Here is a 24,810-nt window from a genome sequence, read left to right as displayed (position 1 = left end):
GTGTGGACCTGGTTATTTTTAACCTGGCATCGCTCATGACACCTATCTTCAAAAAATTCTTTTTTTTTTTTCTTTTTATAACTGCTATTGGGGCATTATTCAATGTCTTCAAACAAAGAATCCTCGATAAATTTCCTTCAGAACCAAGCACTGGGCAAAAATTCCTTCCTCCTGATGAACTGTTTCCTAAAATTGCACACAAAAAAGAATTCTGCAACCAGTTTTCTTTTTATAGGTTGGTGGGCAGCTCAGAAGTAACTTTTATGTTTAATTGCTCTTATTCCTCTCATTCAGAATTTATTGCTATTGTTTCTTCTTTATCCTTTAGTTTTTGGTTCATGTTGGTTCTTAGAACAATTTTTACAACCTCATTTTTTTTTCTGAAGTGGGTGGCATTAAAAAAGTTGCAATTAATTCAGGAATTAAAAACGTGGCTCCTAAGACATTTCTTTCTTTCTTTCTTTCTTTCTTTCTCTTTCTCTTTCTTTCCTTCTTTCTTTTTCTCTCCCCTTTCTTTCTTTCTTTCCTCTTTCTTTTTTTCCTTTTTCTTTCTCTTTCGTTCCTTCTTTCTTTCTTTCTTCCTTCCTTCCTTTCTTCCTTCCTTCCTTCCTTCCTTCCTTCCTTCCTTCCTTCCTTCCTTCCTTTCTTTCTTTCCTTCTTTCTTTCTTTCTTTCTTTCTTTCTTTCTTTCTTTCTTTCTTTCTTTCTTTCTTTCTTTCTTTCTTCTTTTCTTTTCTTTCTTCTTTTATTTGATAGAGTCTCACTCTGTTACCCAGGCTGGAGTGCAGTGGTATGACCTTGGCTCACTGTAACCTCCACCTCCTGGGTTCAAGCGATTCTCCTGCTTCAGCCTCCCGAGTAGCTGGGATTACAGGCATGCTCCACGACACCTGGCTAATTTTTGTATTTTTAGTAGAGACAGGGTTTCTCCATGTTGGCCACGCTGGTCTCAAGCTCCTGACCTTACATGATTGACCTGTCTTGGCCTCCCAAAGTGCTGGGATTACAGCCATGAGCCACCACACTGGGCCTTATTTTCTAATGGCACTGCATTCCTCTGGCAGAATATTTGCTCCTCCCTCTCCATTGTTTATTTACTTGAAGTGAAAAAGGACAAAAAAGCAAAAGACAGCAAACTGATGGCAGAAGGTTTGCCTGGAAAATTCTGAGAAACAAAGAAAGAACTGGCAAATAATGCCCCCCCCCACCCCCACTGAAACAGATAGGTCCTGGGGAGAAATATGATTTCCATGTTTGTAGACTCTTTCTCTTGTACAAATGGGTTGGGAGCTGGTTTTGGTTCAGTTCTTTCCTCAATGCTCAGGAAACAATTGAAATTACAAATGCGCCCCAGGTGCTGTCCTCACCACCGATGCATGGAAAGATGAATGTGTTTACATGTAGTCAGGGGCTGGAAGGTGGAACTCACAAAAGGATTGAAATTAATATGCAGAAGAGAACCTGGGAGAGTTCCCTATCCTTCCTGCTAAGCGCATCCCCAGGTTTCTAATACATCCATTCAGATCTTTGTATTTGTTTTAATTTGTCCGGAGTTATTAACAAGGTTTTAGAAATTAATTAGTTCTGTAGTTGGAAGATTACCCGTTAGGTAAAAATACAAGAGTCTTGGGGCTATTTCTCTTCAAATAGGTAATTTTTGACTTTCGTGCGTGTGTCTAGTTCTGAGAAGGAAAGATCTGATGCCTCCTAATTTTCTTTGTGTGCTTTTAAAGGCATAGTAACAAATATTGACTACAATAAGTTGTAGGTGCCAATAGACGTGTTAAATGAGGTTTTAGAAAAGGAGACTTGAAGGAGGCTCGAACAGCAGAGGGAGTACTGGCCTGGGAGGTGAAACACCTGAATTCTATTCTTGCCCTGCCAGTATCTAGTATGGTAGGAAGAGTGGGCCGTTTGCCACCTGGCGTCTCATGCATTCTCTACCTCCTCCCTGTCCCGGGAGGCTGATCCTTCAGACTGCATCACCCAAGGTCCCTTGCTGTCTGGCATCCTATTAGGTTGGAGATGACAGATGGGAAACAGAGACTCCCATCTCCGGCTGTAGAGATCTCAGTGCAAATACCTCCTGTATGTTCCCCTGTCCTGCTGTTCTGGCCCTTGCTTTTGGCCTTGTCACCCTTTGTTCTCATAACCCTGATCACACCTAGCTAAGTGGTCCCCTTAAGGTCTTTTCATCTGAGCCATCTGGGGTGGACTCTGTTTTCAGGCACGTCTCTGAATGATACAAATGACAACCAGCTTTAGCAAACTGGAAATGGGTTTGAATTCCAAACCACTGGGATCATAGCGGCTGTGTCTGGATTCTTTCCAGGAGGCTGCCAGGTGGGAAGAGAAACAGGGAAGATTAATTGGTACCTACTTGCCTGGTCCTTTGTAGACTGCTGCTCTATCTCCTGAAAAGCGTAAGACCAAAGACAGGTCCGTTTGACCCACCAAACATATTAATGCACTCAGGCACTTAAGGATAAAGAGCTTTGCTCATGACTCAACCAAAAAAAAATTTAATGGAATTTTCTTCTTTTTTTTTTTCTTTAAATAACAATTTGACAAAAGGGTGAAGAAATCCTAAACAAGGTATTGAGGCCAGTGTCCAGGCTGCATTCTGTTCACAGAACTGTCCTCAGGACGTTGCATGGAACTAGAAATGTATATAATTACAGAAGAAAACAGGGAGGACTTGGTGCAGAGAGGAAACCAGTGTGAGCGGGCAACGGCATCCTTAGTCTTTCATATTTATATATGGTATATGTATTTTCTATATATATATTTATATATTTTACATCCAGGTATACCAGTCATCTGTACCATTTCCCAGGGAGACATGGGCGCCTCCAAGGCAAGACAGGAAAGGGTTAGGCAGGGAAGGGGCAGCGACAGTGCAGGCTGGGGCTTGGCTCACAAAAGCTGCAGGAGCTTCAGCGACTGTAAGAGGGCCCCGGGCTCCGCAGACGCCAGGTACTGGCAGCAAAGCCAGTCCTCCAGCTCCACGCCCCGCTTGCGATCCACCGCCTTCTCTGCAAACTTCATCATCATCAGGGCCCGCTTCATGTCGATCCAGTTGTGCAGCGTGCCGCACAGCGCCTCCTCCGAGGTGCCCGGCTGCTGCACCAGCTCGCGCCGAGGCCCCCACAGCAGGCACTGCAGCACGCGCTTGGCCTCGCCGATGCGGATACGCTTGATGGGGTCGGCCTCCAGCAGCAGATGTGCCAGCTGCTGCAGGCCGGGTGAGTAGAGGGATAGCGCGGGCAGCGGCGGCAGGTCCTCCTGCCGGTAGTCCCGCTCCCGCAGCTGGGCGCGCACCTCGAACGGGTTGGGTTGGTGCAGCAGCTCGTAGATGAGGATGCCTGTCTGGAACTCATCGAACTTGCGGTACTGGGAGGCAGACACGATCTCGGGGGCCAGCCGGGCCTGGCTCTTCTTCTGTTGCAGGTTTGGGGTGCCGCCCGGCTTCTGCTTGGCCTTCAAAAAGTTGCTGATGATGAGCCGGGGCAGCTGCTTCTCCCGGGGCCCTTCCGGGGAGGCGGGGCCGGCTGCGGGGCTGAGAGTACCACCAGCGGGCGTGGCGGCAGAGGAGCAGGGAGGCGCGGCGGCAGCGGGGGCGGGGGCGGCCTGGAGGGTGCAGTGCACCAGCAGCAGGTTCTCCAGGCACAGGTCCCGGTGGATGATCCCGTGCTCCTTCAGGTGCTCCAGCCCGTTACAGAGTTGCAGAAGCAGGAAGCACACGCGCCGCTCGTACGCCTCAGGCTCCGCCTGGTGGCTGGCCTCCGAGTCCCGCACGAAGTCGGAGGCGGTCTGATGTGGCACCTCTCGGGTGATGACCACCACGCAGTCCTGCTCCTGGGCAGGGAGGTGTGCGGGCAGGGCAGGCACAGGGTCCTTGGGCGCGTCGGAGGAGGTGAGCATGCTGGAGGGCACCGAGGCGACGAAGTGGCCGCAGTCCTGCTGGATGTTAAAGTGCACGGGCACGGACGGGCTGCAGTAGGAGACTGTTTTGGGCTCAGGGGTTTTGCAGATCTGTGGGGAGAAGGAGAAGTGAAATCAAGAGTGGGGCCCATGGTTCTGTCCAACAAAGAGCGTGGAAACATTTGAGTATCTACGTGCAATAAGCCTATCCACATAGGCTTAAGGGTAAGAGCAATCTATGCACATGCTAGAAGAAAACATGGGACAGAATCTTTGAGGCCTTGGGTTGGGCAAAGATTTCTTAAATATCACACCAATAGCATCGTTCACAAAAGAAAAAAATCACAAACTTAACCTCAAAGTTCTAAACTTTTGTGCTTCAAAAGACACCATTAAGAAAGTGGGAAGACAAGTAATAGACTGGGAGAAAATATCTGCCAAAATGTATCTGATAAAGGACTTGTTTCTGGAATTTATATTAAAAAACACTCTTTTACAACTCAATAATACAAACAACCCAATTAAAAAAGGATACAGAATCATGGCATGGAGGGAAAAAAAAAAAAAAAAAAAAACGTGGGCAAGAGATATGAATAGGCAATTCACCAAAAAAAATTTGTAAATGGCCACAGCATGTGAAAAGATGTTGGACATCATTATTCATCAGGCAAGCGCAAATCAAAAGCACAATGAGATATCAGTTCATGCCCACTAGAATGGGTTCTAATAAAAGACAGTCCCAAGTGTCTATGAGGATGAGCAGAAATGGGAACCCTCAGACACTGCTGATGTGAATGTAAAATGGGGCAGACCCTTTGGAGCAGTTTGTCAATTTCTTAAAAAGTTAAACATAAAATGACCATATGACCCAGTGAGTGGGGTCCCTGCCAAGCAACACAGTGTGGTCAGGAGGTATTGGTAGGAAGACATCCCTCTGTGCACAGTGTGGACAAATTCTCAAGAAGGCAAATAGTGTTTATAAGAAAGCAGCCTCACTTCCCACATACTTTTCCTTCAAGGTGAGTCACAGCAGCTGAAAGAAACCAGAAAGCTCTCGGGGGAAGAAGGAACCAGAAGGAACCCTCAGAGGAACCCCCGGGCACCATCTGAGATGAAGGTAGGAAAAACAAGATGGAAGGTCTCAGGCTTCTCTGTGGGAAGCATAGCTGGGGATCCACACAATCTTTCTCACCTCCTCTCGTTGTACAAATGGCAGTGCCAGCCACCTGGGGATCTCTAGCAATCCTAGTCCTCATCTGGCTGCCACTCAACTAGAGAGTCTTGAACTAGCCGTAATGGCCCTCTGTCAGGTCTCAATCTCCCTGTCATTACCCTGAAAGGGACTGAAGTCTCCTCTCTCAAATGAATATTATGCAACCTCACCCAGGCTTTGTAGAAAGACAAAGATCAATGGGTAATATAGAAAGACAAAGATCAATGTGTAATATAGAAAGACAAAGATCAGATGTGAGAAGAAAGGCGTCTCACATCTACCTATAAAATATTATCCTGCAATCACTCCCAAAATAACCCTGCCTTCAGGCTGCAGTGTTGGAATGATGATGAAGCAGTGTTTTTGAAGTACCTCAATGCTTACAGGCGATACTTTTAGAAGTTCTATTGCAAGCACCTTTTCACGGAGATTTATTTATATTGCAGCTGTACAAATCTTCTCAGCATGAAACCTGGCATACAAGAGCTCAGCCTCCAAGAGATGTTTTTAAAGCTAATTGTGGGGAATGGTGGGTAACACATTAATTTAGTAATCTCTCTATTATAAAAGCAGAATGGTAATAAAAGGGAAAGACATTTACCCCAGACATTACTTCCTATTACACTAACAAAAATGATTTTGAAATACATGTCTAAAAGGCATTGTTCAGGCTCTTTCTTATTCTGGACTACCCAACTGTACTCGGTTTTTAATTTTTACTTTTTGAGACAGGCTGGAGTGCAGTGGTGCAATCACAGCTCACTGCAGTTTTGACCTCCCAGGTTTAAGCAATCCTCCTGCCTCAGCCTCCTGAGTAGCTGGGACTAGAGGTGCGCACCACCACGTCCAACTAATTTTTGGAATTTTTGTACAGACAAGGTTTTGCCATGTTGCCCAGGCTGGTCTTGAACTCCTAGGCTCAAGTGATCCTCCCACCTTGGCCTCCCAAAGTGCTGGGATTACAAGTGTGAGCCACGGTGCCTGGCCTGCACTTGGTTTTTAAATGGCAGGCTTCTGGAGCACTATTAAACTAAAGGAAATTTGCAGCAATGGTGGTGGGGGGAGTCCTCAAAGAAAGCATCTTGCATATACGCTGTGTTGTCAGTGGAGATGTGGGAGGACATCACTGTTATTGTCTCACCCCTAACAGATACAGATTGGGCTCTTGCATGTGCAAGGACTGTGCCAACTGTGAGGGTTTCATGCAGCATCTCATTCAATCTCATTACATCCAAGGAGGAAGATGCTATTACAGAGGAGGAAACTGGGGCTTCCAGAAGTTAAATTATTTGCTCAGGACTATACAACCGAGAAGTGTTGCAGAGGTCAAAAGCATGGGCTCTGGAGTGAAAAAAGGCCTGGGTTTAAGTATTAGCTCTGTAACCTTTGGCAAGTTACAGGGGATTTTCATTATTTGCAGGGGTTATGTTCTGTGAAGAAGCCATAAACACTGAATTAGTGAATAGTGAACCATTGCTCCTAGGGGAAATACAAGGTAAGTTTCCTGGGAACCTCTGGTCACAATATTTTCATTAACCCACCAGTATTCAACCTTGTTTCATGTATGCTTCTGTTTAGAGCTAGCTTGTTTAACATACCTTGTTGAGTCATTAACAGGAACTCACAGGCAACAGCACTAGAGCTCATCCCTGAACAAAGCTTATCTAACACATATGTTTTTATCCATGAGGCACATCCCAGCCTCGTGGTGGTTAGGAACACTAGACAGCACTTCAGCCCTATGCTTGGGCCATTTTATTTTATTTTTTATATATATATATATTATATATATATAATATATATATAACATATATATTATATATATACATATATAATATATATTATATATATAACATATATAATATATATTATATATATAACATATATAATATATATTATATATATAACATATATAATATATATTATATATATAACATATATAATATATATTATATATAACATATATTATATATAAATAAATATATATAATATATTATATATAATATATAAATATATATAATATATTATATATTTATATATAATATATTATATATATTATATATAAATATATATAATATATTATATATAAATATATATAATATATTATATATATTATATATAAATATATATAATATATTATATATATTATATATAAATATATATAATATATTATATATATTATATATATAGTTTTTTTTTTTTTTGAGATGGAGTCTCTCTGTCGCCCAGGCTGGAGTGCAGTGGCACGATCTCGGCTCACTGCAATGTCTGCCTCCCAGGTTCAAGTGATTCTTCTGCCTCAGCCTCCTGAGTAGCTGGGATTACAGGTGCCTGCCACCACACTCGACTAATTTTTTTTATTTTTAGGAGAGACAGTGTTTCACCATGTTGGCCAGGCTGGTCTCGAACTCCTGACCTCAGGTGATCCAGCTTGGGCCATTGTCACCACATGTTGGCGACAAAATCACCAACATGTAAACCCAAAAATAAAATTCGAAGGCCCTCAAACCATCTGAAATGGACCCCTCCTCTCAGTCAAGGGCATTCCAAAGTGAACATAAAAAAATGAGTTCAGGCCATGACGGGAAGGGGGAGCTGGACATGCCTCATGCTACCCTCCTCCCTGTTGGGATTACTGATAGGGCAGTCTCTTCAAGTCTGGAAAAAATATTTACAATGTGTTCTCACTGAAGCCTGCTACCTGGAGGCTTCGTCTGCATGATAAAGCCTTGGTCTCCATAACCCCTTCTCATAATCCAGACATTCCTTTCTATTGATAATAACTCTCAACCAAGTGCCAATCAGAAAATCTTTGAATCCACCGATGACTTGGAAGCTCCCCAGGCCCCCTCAACTTCAATGTACATCATACATGTATTGATTGATAACTATGTCTCCCTAAAATGTACAAAACCAAGTTGTGGCCTGACCACTTTGGGCACATGGTCTCAGGATCTCCTGAGGGCTGTGTCATGGACCATAGGTGACTTATATTTGGCTCAGAATAGATCTCTTCTAATATTTTACAGAGTTGGACTCTTTCATTGACAAACAAAAAGCACACAAATGTGAAAAACCAGACACTAAATAGACTGCAAAAAATGACCCTGGCTTCCAGGATGAGGGCTGAAACAAGATGGGAGACTGTCGCCGCATTCCCCTTCAGCTGGAAACTTGTACATTGGGTGATATGGTTTGGCTGTGCCCCCAAACGAATCTCATCTTGAATTGCAGTTCTCATAATCCCCATGTGTGGTGGGAGGAACCTGGTGATGTTCTCATGATAGTGAGTGAGTTCTCATGAGATCTGATGGCTTTATAAGGGGCTTTCCCTCCCTTTTGTTTTTTTTAAGATGGAGTCTTGCTCTGTTGCCCAGGCTGGAGTGCAGTGGCACATCTTGGCTCACTGCAATCTCTGCCTCCTGGCTTCAAGTGATTCTCCTGCCTCAGCCTCCCAAGTAGCTGGGATTACAGGTGCCTGCCACCACATCTGGCTAATTTTTGTATTTTTTATTTTTTAGTAGAGATGGGGTTTCACCATGTTGGCCAGGCTGGTCTTGAACTCCTGACCTCATGATCCACCTGCCTTGGCCTCCCAAAGCGCTGGAATTACAGGCATGAGCCACTGCACCTGGCTGCTCTTCCCCCTTTGCTTGGTTTCTCCTTGCTGCCGCCATGTGAAGAAGGACGTGTTTGCTTCCCCTTCCACCATGATTGTAAGTTTCCTGAGGCTTCCCCAGCCATGCTGAACTGTGAGTCAATTAAATCTCTTTGTAAATTACCCAGTCTCCGGTATGTCTTTATTAGCAGTGTGAGAACTAACATCAGGTGACTCAAATTTTTCTCTGCCTTATACATATCCAGAAATCACTGGAAAGCGCTTCAAGTATTGATTTTGGAATTACACATAAATTTGAGCAGGTAGATGATTTTGCAAATACAGAATCCATAAATAATGAAGATGGACGGTATTTATCTCAAAGCGTGTTTTCTCATCTGAATGACAGGGATAGTCCTTCCTCATAGGGCCATTGTGAGGATCAGATGAAATGATGCAGGCATGGCTCTCAGCACCTAGGCCCAGCCCAGGGCAAGCACAATGGGGAGGGTTGCTATGGTGACTGCTCTTGCCATCTGGGTTGTAGCCCTCTGGTGATGCAGAGGCATCCAGAGCTGGCCTGCAGGTATTGTGCAAACCCGAAGAGCACAGCTGCCCAGGGGCCTGGGAAGAGTTTCCAAGGCTCCTTTTTCTCAGGGGTATGAAAAGCCTGGGCCCAGCAAACACTTGAGGCCTGGAGCTCCAGTCAGGCTGCTGACATTTTGCACAGAGATGTAAATGAAGGAGCAGAGTAAATGGCAACTGGGCTGGATGCATTTCAAAATCAGTGCACTGGGCGTTTGGCAAGACCCGCAGCTTCCTCAAAGCCCAGCAAGGGAGAGGGCTGCGTTGGGCGCATGCTAACCAGCCCTGTGAGTGAGCTCTGGACCCGCGCCGGAGATCATTCTACAGCACTGGATGGGGGAAGGGGCTGTGGGGGAGGGAGTGGCTTTTTCTCCATCTCCATCTCCCTACTCCCTGCCCCTACCCTCATTTCATTTTCAGGGGGCCCTGCACTCGGATTTTTAGCTCTAGAACTTTACATAGACTCTTGGTTCAGCTCAAGTTTCAAACGTTTTGCTGAGCCAGGACTCATTTAAACTTTGGAGTCAGGGCCTCATTCACGGGCGAAAGTCTGGGCTAAATCATGTCTGTTAAATAAAAAAGGCCCAGCAGCTGAAAACGGGGCCCTAATTACCAAACTAGAATTCTCTCTAGATGGCTGAGAAATGAAACTGCTTCGAAAACGCACACACAACTAATGATTTTTTTTTTCTTGTCACCTATTCATGCGGTGGAGCTACAAGAACCAGCTTTTAACTCCTCACTGCTGCAGGGCGCTGAGCCCAAAGTAGTAGGTTCCAGCATCAGCAAGGAGCAGGTGTGAGCCTGCTATTGTTAACTGGGACTCCTCGACCGCAAACGAGGCTCCGCAAACGAGGCTCCGTAAATGAGGCTCCGTCTGCCTTCAGTGCCGACTCCCTGTTTAACATGTGCAGATGAAATGCGCTCAGCCTCAGACAGGCAGCTCGCTGGCTGGGAAGGGAGACCCACTCCCCCTCCTGCGGATCCCCAGATGACTGTATTTCGTCTAGACTGGAGAGCTAATGAAGTGGAACAGCTGCCCGTGCGAAATGATGCTCCAGGGCCCCCACGGCCCACCCCCACAATGACCAGGCCAGGCACATTTGCAAATTAATATTGTTCCTGGTAACCTTGTTCCAAGAATTACCATCCCCTGCATAATGGATGCCAGTCTCCAACTTTCCTTTTTCACGTGGCACAGAGACGGTCCTTGAGCTACCACGTCTCCAGGAAAGTCAAATAGGAAACCCCTGCGGCTCTTGTTTAGAGGGCTAAGGCTTATCTTTTGGTTTCTGTGTGGCTTCTATTTCTAATGAAATAAGGAGCAACACTTGTTTTTAACATTCTTAAGGAAAGTTAAATTTCTTTTGTGTTGTTTATTAGAGAATACGGCTAATTCTGCATTAATATATGGGGCCCTAGAATCCAAGCTGCACAGCACAATTATTTATGTTTGTGAAAAACAAAACTGTGGCGGGGCAAGGTGGCTCATGCCTGTAATCCCAGCACTTTTGGAGGCCGAGGCAGGTGGATTACAAGGTCAGAAGTTCGAGACCAGCTTGGCCAATATGGTGAAACCCCGTATCTACTAAAAATACAAAAATTAGCCAGGTGTGGTGGGGGTGGGGGGCGGCGCCTGTTGTCCCAGTTACTCAGGAGGCTGAGGCAGGAGAATCGCTTGAACCCGAGAGGTGGAGGTTGCAGTGAGCCAAGATCACACCGCGCACTCCAGCCTGGGCCACAGAGCAAGACTCTGTCTCTAAATAAATAAATAAATAATAATAAAATAAAAGCAAAACCATTTGTCCCAAGGGCCCCTTACTTCCTGCAGAAGGGTCACCTCACTTTCTATACCATGGACAAGAGGAATTCAATCTCTTCCACCAGGCTTTTTCCTCCTCAAAACAGAAAGGTCAGCTGTCTCTTGATACTGAATAATATTATTCACTATATATTATTTATGATAATACTATTACTACTATTAATATTCAGTATATATAAATAATAATTATAAATAATACATACTGAATATTAGTATTATTACTACTATTAATTATAATTACTATATATTATTTATATATACTGAATAATATTGTTATTAATAATATTACTTAAATATTATTTAATATTATTTTTAAAATGTTAGCAATATTATTTTTAAAAATTGTTGGTAAGCAAGCTACCCCACCAAGGCCATTTCAAATTAGCTTATTCTTTGCACTTTTCTAACTGGAAAAAAAAGGGATGTCTTAGGGCAGGTGATGAGAGAAGACAGCTCAGGGTCTCCCTCCTGACTCCCACTAAAAGCCTACCTTTATAGAAGGGCCAGGGTCTCAATAGGTAATCAAGGAACAGCAAAAGAAGATGAGAAACAGGGCCACAGGAAGGACTGGAGTTCATGGTACAGACCCCAGTGGCCCAAATGGGTGCCGATGGCTCAACTAGCTCACACAGAGCTGCACTCTGACAGTGCAATGCAGTGCAGGTAGCGAGAGGCCTGATCCAGCATCAAAGGTTAAAGAGCTGTGCTGCCTTGAGCCAGTCACTTAATGTCTCTGAACTTCATTTATCTTAAATGGTAGGGACATAACTTAGGCTTTGGAGACAGCCATACCAGAGTGCAAATCCGTTCCAGCCACCAACTAGCTATGGGCAAATTACTTAACCACTTTGAGCTTCAGATCCCCCATCTGTAAAACCTGCCTAACCTGTAGGATTACTGTTAGGATTAGAGGTAAGAGTCTAGTTGTAGAGTGAATGCTCACACAAATGATATTATTACTATTATTGTTCAAGATGATTCCTAAGTCGAATGCTCCTTCTGGATCTAACATTAGAAGAATGACCTCATTATCCATCTCCCTCACTACATCATAGCTCTATAGGGAAGCTTATATTCACCCCTATATACTCAGATTGTGGCAAAGTACCTGGCCTATAGTAGACACTCAGTAAAAACCTGGTCAATAAATGAATAAACTCTCTGTTGCACTAAAAGGCAACTGTTTTCTTAACTCAGCTAAAGCACAGAATGTGTCTTATATTCATACTACAAATCTCATTGCACCATGTCCTGGGGCAGAGAGAGAGTGAAGTTGTTGAGCACTAAGTGTTAAAAGAATGCTTAGGGGTCAGGGGTGGTGGCTCACACCTGTAATCCCAGCATTTTGGGAGGCCGAAGTGGGTGGATCATCTGAGGTCAGGAGTTCAAGACCAGCCTGGCCAACATGGTGAAACCCCATTTCTACTAAAAATACAAAAATTAGCTGGGCATGGTGGTGCACACAGATAATCCTGGCTACTCGGGAGGATGAGGCAGGAGAATTGCTTTAAAATGGGAGGCGGAGGCTGTAGTGAGCCAAGATTGTGCCACTGCACACCAGCCTGGGGGACAAAGTGAGACTCTTATCTTACAAAAAAAAAAAAAAAAAAAAGAATGCTTAGGAATCAACTCCCCTCCTAATGCCCAGACAGGTGAAATGACTTGCTCAGGCCATAGTTCTGCCCAAGCCAGCACCAGCCAGTGGCACAGAGGAATGCAAGGAGGGAGTGGTACCTACTTTCACAGCATAGGTGCTGCCGGGGTCCTCAGAGCAGGTGGCACAGTAGTAAATGGCATCCCCCGAGTCACAGCAGGGCTTGTTACAAGTCAGCTTGAAGAGCGACCAGTTATTCTCATTGAAGTGGAGCTCCTTTTTCTGGCCGCCCATGAAGAGGTCCTCACATTTGGCTACAAGGCGGGCCAGGGACTGGGTGTAGAGTCCCCCCAGCTTGGCATAGGTGCCCTCCTTGCTGCTGATGTTGCTCAGGAGACCGTGCAGCTGAAGCTGGGTGCTCCCAGTGGAGGCTTGACTGGACACGCTCAGCTGGGAGGATGAGGCGGAGGGGGCCCCTTTGCACTGGAGGCCAGGGCTCCCACAGCCGCCTCTGTTGCCCGCCAGCCCTGCTGCTGGAACCCAGTGGCCACTGCCTTTGAAAGCTTTCTCCAGAGGATCAGAAGAGGAGAAGACAGGATGGTGGCGGTTCCCGGGGCTCAACGAATAGCTAAAGTGAGACTCGTCGTGGACGTTGGTTTCTGAGTGGCTTAGGTTCAGCTTGGGGCTTGCTGTTCGGGGCTTGGGGGAGCCTTGGGTCCAGAAGAAGCCATCCGGTGAAGAGGCTGCCCGGCTCACTATCTTTTTCTGGGGGAGTGGAGGGGGCTGCAGGGGGCCACTGGGGGACACATCCTCAGTGGAGCCTGAAGGAAACGGAACGGGAGCAAAGAGCTTCTTTCCGCTGTTGGTGGGTGAGTGAGCCAGCTCAGACGAGGGACCTGAAGAGGAGAGACAGAAACCATCAGACCAAGGGCAATGCCACTCAATTCCAGGGTCCTGCAGACTTTTTCCCCTTTATTTATTTATTTATTTGTTCAGAGCAATTAATTTTTTTTTTTTTTTTTTTTTTTTTTTTTTTTTTGAGACAGAGTCTCGCTCTGTCGCCCAGGCTGGAGTGCAGTGGCACGATCTCGGCTCACTGCAAGCTCCGCCTCCCGGGTTCACGCCGTTCTCCTGCCTCAGCCTCCCGAGTAGCTGGGACTACAGGCGCCCGCCACCGCGCCCGGCTAATTTTTTGTAAGCAATTAATTTTATTTTACTTCTTTTCTGTTTCTCAAATAGACAATATATGCACAATGGAAAAAATCAAAATGCAAAAAAGGTATAGATTGACAACTAAGTCTTCCTCCTACCCTGTCCCTCAGTACTCAGCTCTCTTATCAGAGGATACCACACCACTGCCAGTAGTGTTTCATGTATGCCTCCAACAATCCAAACAAATGTGCACGTGTGTGCGCATGCAGACACACACACACACACACAAAATTACATTGAAAAGAGCAAACAGTGGCTACTGTGTGGAATAATGCTTTTCTTTCACATCTTGGAGAGATTTTTAAATCAAATATGCAGATCTATTTAATTATTTTAAACAGTTTTACCATAATAGATCACCATATGCAAGTATCATAATTTATTTAACCATCCCTTTTTGATGGACACTTAAATTGTTTCCAATGTTTTGCAAACAATGCTGCAACAGCAATAATAAACTTGAACATGTGTGGTTTGAGTGGAATTTTTTAAAAGTCAGGTTTATAGAGGGTGTAACTGGCCAATGGTAAAATTCTCCCTTTTGGCTGGGTATAGTGGCTCACGCCTGTAATCCCAGCACTTTGGGAGGCCGAGGTGGGTGGATCACCTGAAGTCAGGAGTTTGAGACCAGCCTGGCCAACATGGCAAAACCCCATCTCTATTAAAAATACAAAAACTAGCCGGGCATGGTGGCAGATGCCTATAATCCCAGCTACTTGGGAGGCTGAGGCAGGAGAATCACTTGAACATTGTAGGAGGAGGTTGCAGTGAGCTGAGATTGCACCACTGCAATCTAGCCTGGGAAACAAGAACGAGACTCCATCTCAAAAAAAAAAAAAAAAAATTCTCCCTTTTTAGTATGCAGTCCCTGGAGATTTCCCGTATACCCTGCTGGCTTAGTGGGCAAGGCGAGCCCACAGAGATTTTAGAAGGCAGGAAGGTAATGATTTTAGAAATGAGGAAATGGATCTTAAAGAAAAGTGAGTCTTTTCAAGGCCCCACAGTTTCTGGAGTGGTGCATATGGATAAAGAGTCTGCCTGGGCAAAGGCTCACTCAGGGCCACAGGTGTCTGCAGGGCATGGGGACAATCAGAAAACCTTTCTAGGTAGCACACAAAATGGTGAGATGAAGGTCCAGTCTCTACAAAGGTGAGGGCTGACCTCACTCTTGGCATCAAGGTATAAAATGGTGGCTTCACAATGAAAGAAGAGTTTAAGTAAAAGAAAAAAATACATATATATATATGCATATATAAAAGAGATATACACTATTAGAGCAAAGGGCAAACTGAAATAATACTCATTTCCTATATTCTCAGAACAGCTCTAAGGTGTTATCTGCTATTTTAAATAACAGCTTTTAGGGAGATAAAAGAAATAATAAATCACATTTATAGTTTGTAAAATGCATCCTATTATCTTGAGGGTTGAAATATGAAAGAAATATGGCTTGCAGACTGGGTGTGGTGGCTTACACCTGTAATCCCAGCACTTTGGGAGGCTGAGGTGGATGGATCACTTGAGCTCAGGAGTTTGAGACCAGCCTGGCCAACATGGTGAAATCCCGTATCTACTAAAAATACAAAAATTAGCTGGGGGTGGTGGCGCGTGCCTATAATCCCAGCTACTAAGGAGTCTGAGGCAGGAGAATCGCTTGAGCCCAGGAGATGGAGGTTGTAGTGAGCCAAGATTGTGCCACTACACTCAGCCTGGGTGACAGAGTGAAACTTCATCTAAAAATAATAATAATAATAATGGGTTGCAGCCCTAAGGAAATGCGTACTTAGGATGTGTACCCCTCATTGAGTTCTCCATGCCACATCACCCTAAGGGAAGAGCATGGAGTGTCTCTATGCCTTTCTACATCTTGGCAGTGGGACCAGAAAACAACAAAAAAAAAAGCAGAACAAAAGCATAGGAGCAGACAAGGGGTAGAAGGCCCCAAAGGAAGCAAATTGTGAGTCTTGTGTCACCTCACTCAGGTGCACAGGACATTTCTAGGGCTGCTCCTGAACAGTTAATAACCTTCTAGCTCACACTGAGCCCTTCTCTGCTTTCTCCAACCCAAGAGGGGGCAGAATAGACCCCTGAGGCTCAAACACCAGTTGCAAGCCACTCAGATCAAGACTGGGTCTCTTTATTTCTGCTGTTCCACAAGGAGGAGGGTCTCTCTAGGGGGCAAGATGGATGGCCATGGGCTGACATTCATGCCCCAGCCTCAGTGACCGAGGCAGCATTAGTGAGCGACAGCAGGGCACAACCTTGAATGCAACGCTGACGGGAGGACAAACTCAGTGCATGCAACCTGTTGAACACAGGAGCTGAGAACCAATGGGTTCATGCAAAGAAAAGCCCTGGGCAGCTGAGCAAGACTATGGGGTCCCTGCACCAATATCCTCCTGGGCCCTATCATCTATCATAAGACTCAACAGGGGCTGGGCACGGTGGCTTATGCCTGTAATCTCAGCACTTTGGGAGGCCAAGGCGGGAGGATCACTTGAGCTCAGGAGTTCAAGACCAGCCTGGGCAACATGGCGAACCCCCAACTCTACAAAAGATACAAAAATTAGCTGGGCGTGGTGGTGCACGCCTATAATCCCAGCTACTCAGGAGGCTGAGGGGAGAGGATCGCTTGAACCCAGGAGGCAGAAATTGCATGAGCCGAGACTGTGCCACCGCACTCCCACCTGGGCTACAGAATGAGACTGTCACAAGTGAAAAAGAAATTCAAGAGGGAGCACTGTGTTTCTTAAGCTTCCCTTGCCCAGTTTCCCATCTGTAGTAAGCAATCCTTGTTTCCCTGTGGTTTATCAAGATCATAGGGAGTTGTCCTTCCCATTTGCTAATGATAGGTGGGGCCCCTGGCAGCAAGGCTGAGTGAGTGATTTATACCCCTTCCAGGAGGGCTCAAGTTAATAATAAATCAAGCAGTGGTGGTGCAGTCTGGACCAGTCACTTTTACATGCCCACGAATTTCCCCCTCAATAGTCAGAATGAAGGGCGCACAAGAAATAGCAAGCCAGAAGAGGGAAGATCCAGATGGCAGTGATCTCAGCAGGTGCTGAAATCCTGCAGTCCACAGGTCTCCCAATCCCACGCTCCCCAGGAAAGCAACGGGGACAGACGGAGGCTAGGGCAAATGATTCACTTCCTCTCCCTCCTCCCTCTAGCAGAAGAGGCTGAGAGGAGGAGGAGGAGGATCACTTGCCGCCTCCTGGATAAAAAAGGGAGGGCAAGACCACCTACTTATGGGGCTCTCAAATGACTGTAAGCCTCAGCCACCAAACTTCCAGCCTGATGAGCAGGAGGACCGGGAGCCGTGAGCACACATCCACTTCCCGACCTTTCTACATTCTGGGCAGCAGAAACCATCACCAGCAAGGCGTTTGATTCTCAATTTATCATCAACATGACAGAAGCTGAGGCTGGGGGATGGGAGTGGGGTGTGATCAGAACCCTGGTCAATGCTGTCATCAGTGCCCTCAGAGACAAGAACAACCTGCCTACGGTCAGGACTCCTTCCCATCCCAAGTCCAGGCGGCCAGGGAGGTTCATAACAGATCAGTTTCCTGGTTAGTCTCTTCTTTAAGCCTTAGGTTTATTTCTCCATGTTTATTGGTTTTGTCTTCGTTGTCTTTACTACAAGGCTCTCCTGATGCCACCAGTATGCCCCTTTCTGATTCTGCTCCAGTTTGAGAGTGAGCAGTGGAGTGAACACTTCACCGGCTGTCGGCCTGCCCTGGCTGTTTCCTCCTTTAGAAAATGACCGATGACATCATTGGAAGGCCCCTTACGGCACTAATAGTCTATAATTTCAGCTATTCTCTCCATTTTCAACCTCTCTAAACATGCATTTTGTCTCAAAGCTGCCCCTGAAATCAAATAGCTCTAGGCAGATCGTCATCTTGCTTCAATTGTTCTTCCTTCTATCTCTAGTTCCCACAAATTACCACTGGTACATTTTCCAATCTGTGAGGAGACCAGGGATCTTTTAGCAACATAATCGGTAACACTTCTAATTCCCTAGATGACCAAAGAGAATCAGGAAGTTCTGCTTTAGACTATATGGTAGGTCCCAGAACAAAAAACACTTCGTGTATTCAGGCAGCTGGAAGGAAGTGATCTTGTCCTTCCCTCTGTTCTCTCTTGCTTTCTTGTGGGAGCTGTTAGTCAGTGACTTTGATCAGACCTACACCCTATCACTACTTGGGTAAATCTGACAAGGGGTACCAGGTATTAGGACAGAAGCTTGATATCAAGGATTAGCACACGCGCTGATTAATTTTTCTTTATTTCTTAGATGCTATGAGTTTGGGGCACCAAACTCAGTACTCTCTGCATTATACACATACTCATCAGAGGCCAGCACTGCATACCCGAACATTCCCTACCCATGCCCTTGCCCAGCAGAAGTAAAGGCCTGTAGCTACACAAACCTCATCAAGTGAAATACAGCTCCCCTGAAATGTGGACTTCACAGGGCATTATCTACACGTATTAGGATTTTTTTTTTTTTTTTTTTTTTTTTTTTTGATGAAGTTCTGCTCTTGTTGCCCAGGCTGGAGTGTAATGGTGGGATCTTGGCTCACTGCAAACTCTGCCTCCTGGGTTCAAGTGATTCTCCTGGATCACTGGGCATTATCTACACATATTAGGATTTTTTTTTTTTTTTTTTGATGAAATTCTGCTCTTGTTGCCCAGGCTGGAGTGTAATGGTGGGATCTCGGCTCACCGCAAACTCTGCCTCCTGGGTTCAAGTGATTCTCCTGGATCAGCCTCCCAAGTAGCTGGGATTACAAGCACCCACCATCACGCCCAGCTAATTTTTTGTATTTTTAGTAGAGATGCGGTTTCACCATGTTGGCCAGGCTGGTCTTGAACTTCTGACCTTCAGGTGATCCACCCACCTCGGATTCCTAAAGTGCTGGGATTCCAGGTGTGAGCCACTGTGCCTGGCCTATTATGATTTTTGTATTCAGAAAAGATGTGCCTGGTTCTATGACAAGCATACTACATTCCAACCTAATGCATCCTTCCTCTGAGCTTACAGATCCTTAAATCTCTCCAGGTGTGGAATTACAGCTGGTGAGAGGTCAGAATTCACTCTTGGAGCCCCCACCCCCACCCCACCACCTCCAGGCCACTCCGGGCCTCTGAGGATCCTATAGTTTCTCAGGTGTTAATATTCTTGGGGATACTTTGAAATAGATGCTAACATGCAGCCCTTGTACATGAAACTGATTTCTCCACTACATGGCAAATGGTAGCTGTCTTCTATGGAATCTGAAGGCACTCCTAAAGACCTCCTCTGGCTAATTCTCTTGACTCTTACCTGGGGAACTATCTCTCCATAAACACGGTCTTAGGCAACACAGCAGCTATGTTCTTACTGTTTGCAACAGCTGCCACACTCTGGATTAGGAAAGCTGGAAATAACAGGGAACAAATATATCCTGACACCTAAAATAGTTCTGAATTCACAGGCAAACCACTGGTTCAGAAAAGTCTGCCTAAAAAATCCTCCATGACTTTAGCCAACAGCCGATATTCTCCAGACTTGGATCCCAAGGGACATGAGACTAATTCAAACACATCCTGGTTTGATGCTGGTGTTGGATTGCTGTTACCAAATTCTGCCTTACAATTAAGGGTGTAAAAGGGGTGAGAGGGGAGAACATTTTTCTGGGACCTTGGCCTATGTCTCAGTTGCCTCATTTGTTGGTTTTTAATAATTTTGCATACTAATTGGGCCAGTGGGCTCCAAACCCCAGGTCCTAAGTTTTACTTCCGATTTCCAATTCTGCATATAAAGGAAGTTCCTGGCTATGGAGTACGACACGCTCCATGCCTTTAGTGAATGTGCTTCAGGGAAGAGAAAGCATTTCTAGTGGGAAGCTACATATCACATATGCTGCACTGGATGGGATCTTAAAAAGACCAAGGGAAGGTGCACTAGTTTGGTGTCATTATATTTAGAAAGCAGAGATGAGAAATCAGGATTTCAGTGGATGGGAAGAACAGCTTAACCTCTCTGCAGAAATGCAGGCCAGAAGTTCAAACATGGTACTCTGAGGTTTTCCTTATTATAGAGTCCTCTCTTCTTGCTGGGTTTTAATAGGCACTTTCATTGTTCTCTGCAGTCAAAATGAGAGCTGAGCTGACAGAGGAAGTGGTCAGTCCTGTTTTGGCTCTTTCTTTGCACAGCTCTGCTGTCTGATAGCAGCTAGGTCAGAACAAATGCAGAAGCAAAGGGCAGCGTCCCAACTAAGTTTCCCCAAACCTTACCTTTTGTGTTTGACCATTCTCCAACTTTGAGTAAGGTAAAGCAAGTGGAATATGGATGGAGAAAACCTCAGCCATACCCTGTGCCCTGTGGCCCTAGTGCAATTCTCTCATGTGAGAGGTGAGAAAACTAAAGCCATTTGCGTGTGCACCTTGCCAATATCACCCAGGAAGTGGCTGTCATGCAGGTTTCTGCCAACCCCCATTAACTATTCCTGCATTGGAGAGGATGAAGGGTGGGGCAGAGGAATGCTTTGGCTTCACATGGACTTGTTCCTCTGAAGGTAAGTTTTGCAATCTCTTGTTTGGTTCCACAGTCAGAGCAGCCTCAACATTAAATGTAGAAGAAAAAACAAAAACAAAAAGCAAAGCAGTCTGGGCTCAGTGACTCATGCCTGCAATCCCAGTACTTTGGTGAGCTGAGGCAGGTGGATCACCTGAGGTCTGGAGTTTGAGGGGCCAGCATGGTGAAACCCTGTCTCTACTAAAAATACAAAAATTAGCTGGGCATAGTGGTGTGTGCCTGTAATCCCAACTACTCAGAAGGCTGAGGCACAATAATCACTTGAGCCTGGAAGTGGAGGTTGCAATGAGCTGAGACTGCACCACTGCACTCCAGCCTTGGTGACTGAGTGAGACGCCATCTCCAAAAAAAAGCATTTCTTTAAAAGAAACCTTTGCTTTTTTCAAGAAGATAAACGTGTTCTGAAACTGGAAGCACGTTATTAGCACTTTACAACTGGATGGAAAATGTGGCATTTGTGAGGAGTCTCTCCAGACCACTTAATCATCCCAGGAAACAATAATGAAGATGTGAATGTGATTTACATGCGAAAGAAGAGAAAGCTCTGTCTCACTTTGGAAAACAGGCTCTAAGTACCTCGAATGCCCTGCCTACAGCTCACATGTGGTCCTGGAATTGTGATCTTTCAATCTCCTGTTATAACATAAGCATTAAGGGTTTTCTTCCAAGTTAGTAAAATTAAAAGTTAATTCAAAGCACTTTCCATGCCAGGCACGGTGGCTCATGCTTATAATCCTAGCGCTTTGGGAGGCTGAGGTGAGCAGATCACTTGAGGTCAGGAGTTTGAGACCAGCCTGGCCAACATGGCGAAACTCGTCTCTACTAAAAATAGAAAAATTAGCCAGGCATGGTGGCGCGCCTGCAGTCCTAGCTGCTGAGGCAGAAGAATTGTTTGAACCCTGGAGGTGGGGCTTGCAGTGAGCAGAGATTGTGCCACTCCAGCCTGGGCAACAGAGCAAGACTCTCTCAAAAAAAAAGGCACTTTTCAGTTGCTGTGAGGAAAAGTAAATTGACATTTTTAGAGGATACTTTGGTAATATTTATTTAAAATACACATACAGTTTGATATGTCAGTTCCATTTCTTCTAAGGATTTATCTTATAGGTCTGCTCACCAAATCACACCAATGTATGGCACAGAGTCTTACTGTAAGTCTTGCAATGAAATCAACCTAGACATGCATCAGCAAGAGAGGGATTTATAACCAAATCATACAATGAAAAAATAAGCAGCAATTTCAAAAAATGAGGCAGTCCTAGGGGTTCTGATTTGAAAGGCCCCAAGATATATTAAGTGCAAAAATCTGTAGAACTGAATTTTATATTTGACATATGGATACACATTTTTGGGATGATACAGAAAAAAATCTTAAAAATGATGGTAGGAGCTGGGATGGGGTGTCAGAAAACTGACTTTTCATTTTATTCCTTTCTCCGTTGTTTGAATTTTTATAAAAAAAGTATTAACTTTATTGGAGCAATAATATATTATTTAAAATTCAGTTTAACGGGGAAGGTTTAAATGAAGTTGAAGCTTCACTTCAGTGATATTATGGCTCAGGCCCAGAAAATTTTTAAAAATAAATGTTTTTTTCCTTTGGAGCACTCCCACCCCTCCCCACCCTGTTCCTAGCTTGATTTTTCTCCTGGCACTCGCTGCCTTCTGACCAGTAGCTACTTTACATCTTATCTTTCTTATTGCCTATCTCTCCTACCAGAATGTAAGCCACTTGAAGGGACTGGGAATTATTTCCATTGCTGAAATTTCAGCATCTAGAATTGTACCCAGCACAGAGTTTGCACTCAACAATTTCTATCAAATGAATGACTGAATTAATATACATTTTTAAAAAATTTGCCATTAGTAGTCAGCTTGTTGAGAAAAACAAGCTGACTACTGTCAATATATTTAATTAGTGTTCTGTATCTCTGGTTTGCCAGCTATAAAAATAAGAATGATATCACTGCCCTGGTACATGTATTCATGCAAGTGAGAATATCTATATGAACTGTATTTTCAGAATTCTTATGTATCGCTGGTGCCAATGGTTTCAGTTCAACAGAGGACTCTCTAATCTTCTCTAATCTCCAGGCATTCAGAAATGTTTGCTGAACTGCTGAACTGAATTTTAATGGTATCCTACATCAAAGAGGGAAATGATCTCAATGAGACATTAGGTTTGCTAATTTACAAGTAACCACTTAAAGCAAAAAGGTCTCCTGATGACCATTTCTGATCATCATTTCCCTCACACATCCAGCGACCCATTCCCTGCAAAAACCTTCCCCTTGGCAGCCTTCATGGATCTGTCCTAACACATGCAGTCTGTCCCTCCTAAACCAAGCATAAACCAAACAACTGCTTCGACAAATTTTCCTTGCACTGAGTTGACTGGCTGTTCAATTGAATTGGACAAATGGGATAACAGATGCACTGGAGGAATATGTAATCTGATACAAGTATAAAGAGGTGAAATTAACATTGATACAAAAGTGGCATTTTGCCACTGTAACATTTAGAATAAGCACCTGTTTTAAAAATGTAACAAAGTTACAGATTTCCATTAGGTTTTCCTTATACAACTAAAACCTCCACACCCCCCCCCCCCATAAAACTTGAATCACTAACTTTAGCCATTAACCCTGATAAAAGTATAAAAAGGTGAAATTAACATTGATACAAAAGTGGCATTTTGCCACTGAAACATTTAGAATAAACACCGGTTTTAAAAATGTAACAGTTAGAGATTTCGATTAGGTTTTCCTTATACAACTAAAATCTTCCCCCCAGCCCCCCCCCCGCCCCCCCACCCCCACCATAAAACCTGAATCACTAACTTGAGCCATTAATGCTGATACATTTCCAAGAGGTTTATACAAACTGTTATCATGATATGCCCTGGAATGACTTTTTCCTCCATTCATTCAGGCCAGCCTATACTGTGGATGGAAAAAGTCAATGAAATGCATAGTTTTCACTAGCGGATTCTTACTGACAAAATAAATGTAGAGTCTAATGGTATCTTTTGGCTTAATGTATAATATTAGAAAGGCAGACACTACATTCAAGTTTCAAAGAACTTCAGTGTGAACTAGTTTTTCTTCTATTTGGATCTAATCTCTCAGCTTCGGTACTGCATGCCAAACAGTAACTAAATTTGCAATGGATAAATATTTCAGTTACAAGATAAAAGTGAGTTAAGGACCCACGGGATTGGAAGATAATTGTGCAATAACAGATCTAAGCTGCCTTGGTAAGCGGTTAGAAGTGAATGAAGGATTTTTCATATTACATGACCAGTAGTTCTGTATATTCTCCAGATTAATGATTAATGTTTAAAAGATGTCAAAAAGAAGAGAGAGAGAGAGAGAAAGAGAGAGAGAGAGAATGTCATGCCTTTGGTCTCTTGCCAGTTTCAAAACATGGTTCCGCGTACACAGAGGCATGCCCAGGGGCAGCAGATAGAATGGTTGGCTCTCAGGGGCCAGAGTCCAGGGACAAGGTACATATCTTCTTGTTGGTCTGGGAGTCCAAGTTTTGAAGTGCATTTCTACTGAACAACTAGCTTGTGATAAAGGGATACCATGACAATATATTCATTTTAATTCACGTTATTCAGAAACAAACATGAGAAAATGTCTCAATAGGTTCCCCATTGAACTCGCAAACCTCCAGCATTGAACTCACAAACCTCCAGCAGCTCTCTGTCTCCCACATGCGCAGACTGCTGTGAGAGCCGTGTACAATTCAGCCCCTGCTTCCCATCAAGCTCATGTCCCATTTCCCCTTGCCGGTGTCTATTGAAGCACGTCAGACTGGTCTCATCCTTCTCCCACGTGCACTGCCATCCCTGTGGCTTTGTTTCTCTTTTATTGTTTTCTGAACCTGGAAAGCCCTCTCATCCTCACCCCGCTACCTCCCCAATTCTGGCCACATTTCAGATATGATCTCTAAGTCCCATGTCCTCATAAAGTCTTCCCTAAATCCTCCAACAGCCTTCATTGATTTCTCTCTCTTCTGGAAGCCTTTATAAGAAGCACTCATGTTCTGGGCTGCCCAATTTCCTACCGTATCCCATCCACCCATGTGCCATGTGTTTTAACCTTATCTTTCCTAGTCAGTTATTAGGAACCCTGCGAGCGGACGTCATGATTTACTGGTTCTGGGAAACAAAGTGGTGAAGCCATGAAGTCCAGTTCGCCTGACACCCGCTGGCTGGTGGCTGATGGTTCATTGTAGATCACTCCCCAGAACTGGTTACAGTCTCCAAGAGAGTG

At 44.6% G+C, this 24,810-nt stretch overlaps 1 protein-coding gene across 2 annotated transcripts in view; it reads right to left on the bottom strand.

Annotated features, from left to right (window-relative positions):
• Positions 1-698: 698 nt before the first annotated feature.
• Positions 699-24,810, bottom strand: part of PRAG1 (PEAK1 related, kinase-activating pseudokinase 1) — a 74,846-nt gene continuing 50,734 nt past the window's right edge. For both annotated transcript variants that reach the window (XM_054498566.2, XM_054498567.2), the window contains exons 5-6: positions 12,880-13,631; positions 699-4,034 (exon numbers count right to left, since the gene is read on the bottom strand). In XM_054498566.2, the coding sequence (XP_054354541.2) occupies positions 2,916-4,034; positions 12,880-13,631 (1,871 nt within the window). In that variant the 3' untranslated portion in view covers positions 699-2,915. The remainder of the gene's footprint in view (positions 4,035-12,879; positions 13,632-24,810) is intronic.

The sequence above is a fragment of the Pongo pygmaeus genome, chromosome 7 (assembly GCF_028885625.2).
Source record: "Pongo pygmaeus isolate AG05252 chromosome 7, NHGRI_mPonPyg2-v2.0_pri, whole genome shotgun sequence".
Classification (NCBI taxonomy): Eukaryota; Metazoa; Chordata; class Mammalia; order Primates; family Hominidae; genus Pongo; species Pongo pygmaeus.
Note: the sequence above shows the minus strand (reverse complement) of the source record. Positions and strands in the feature narration are given on the sequence as shown.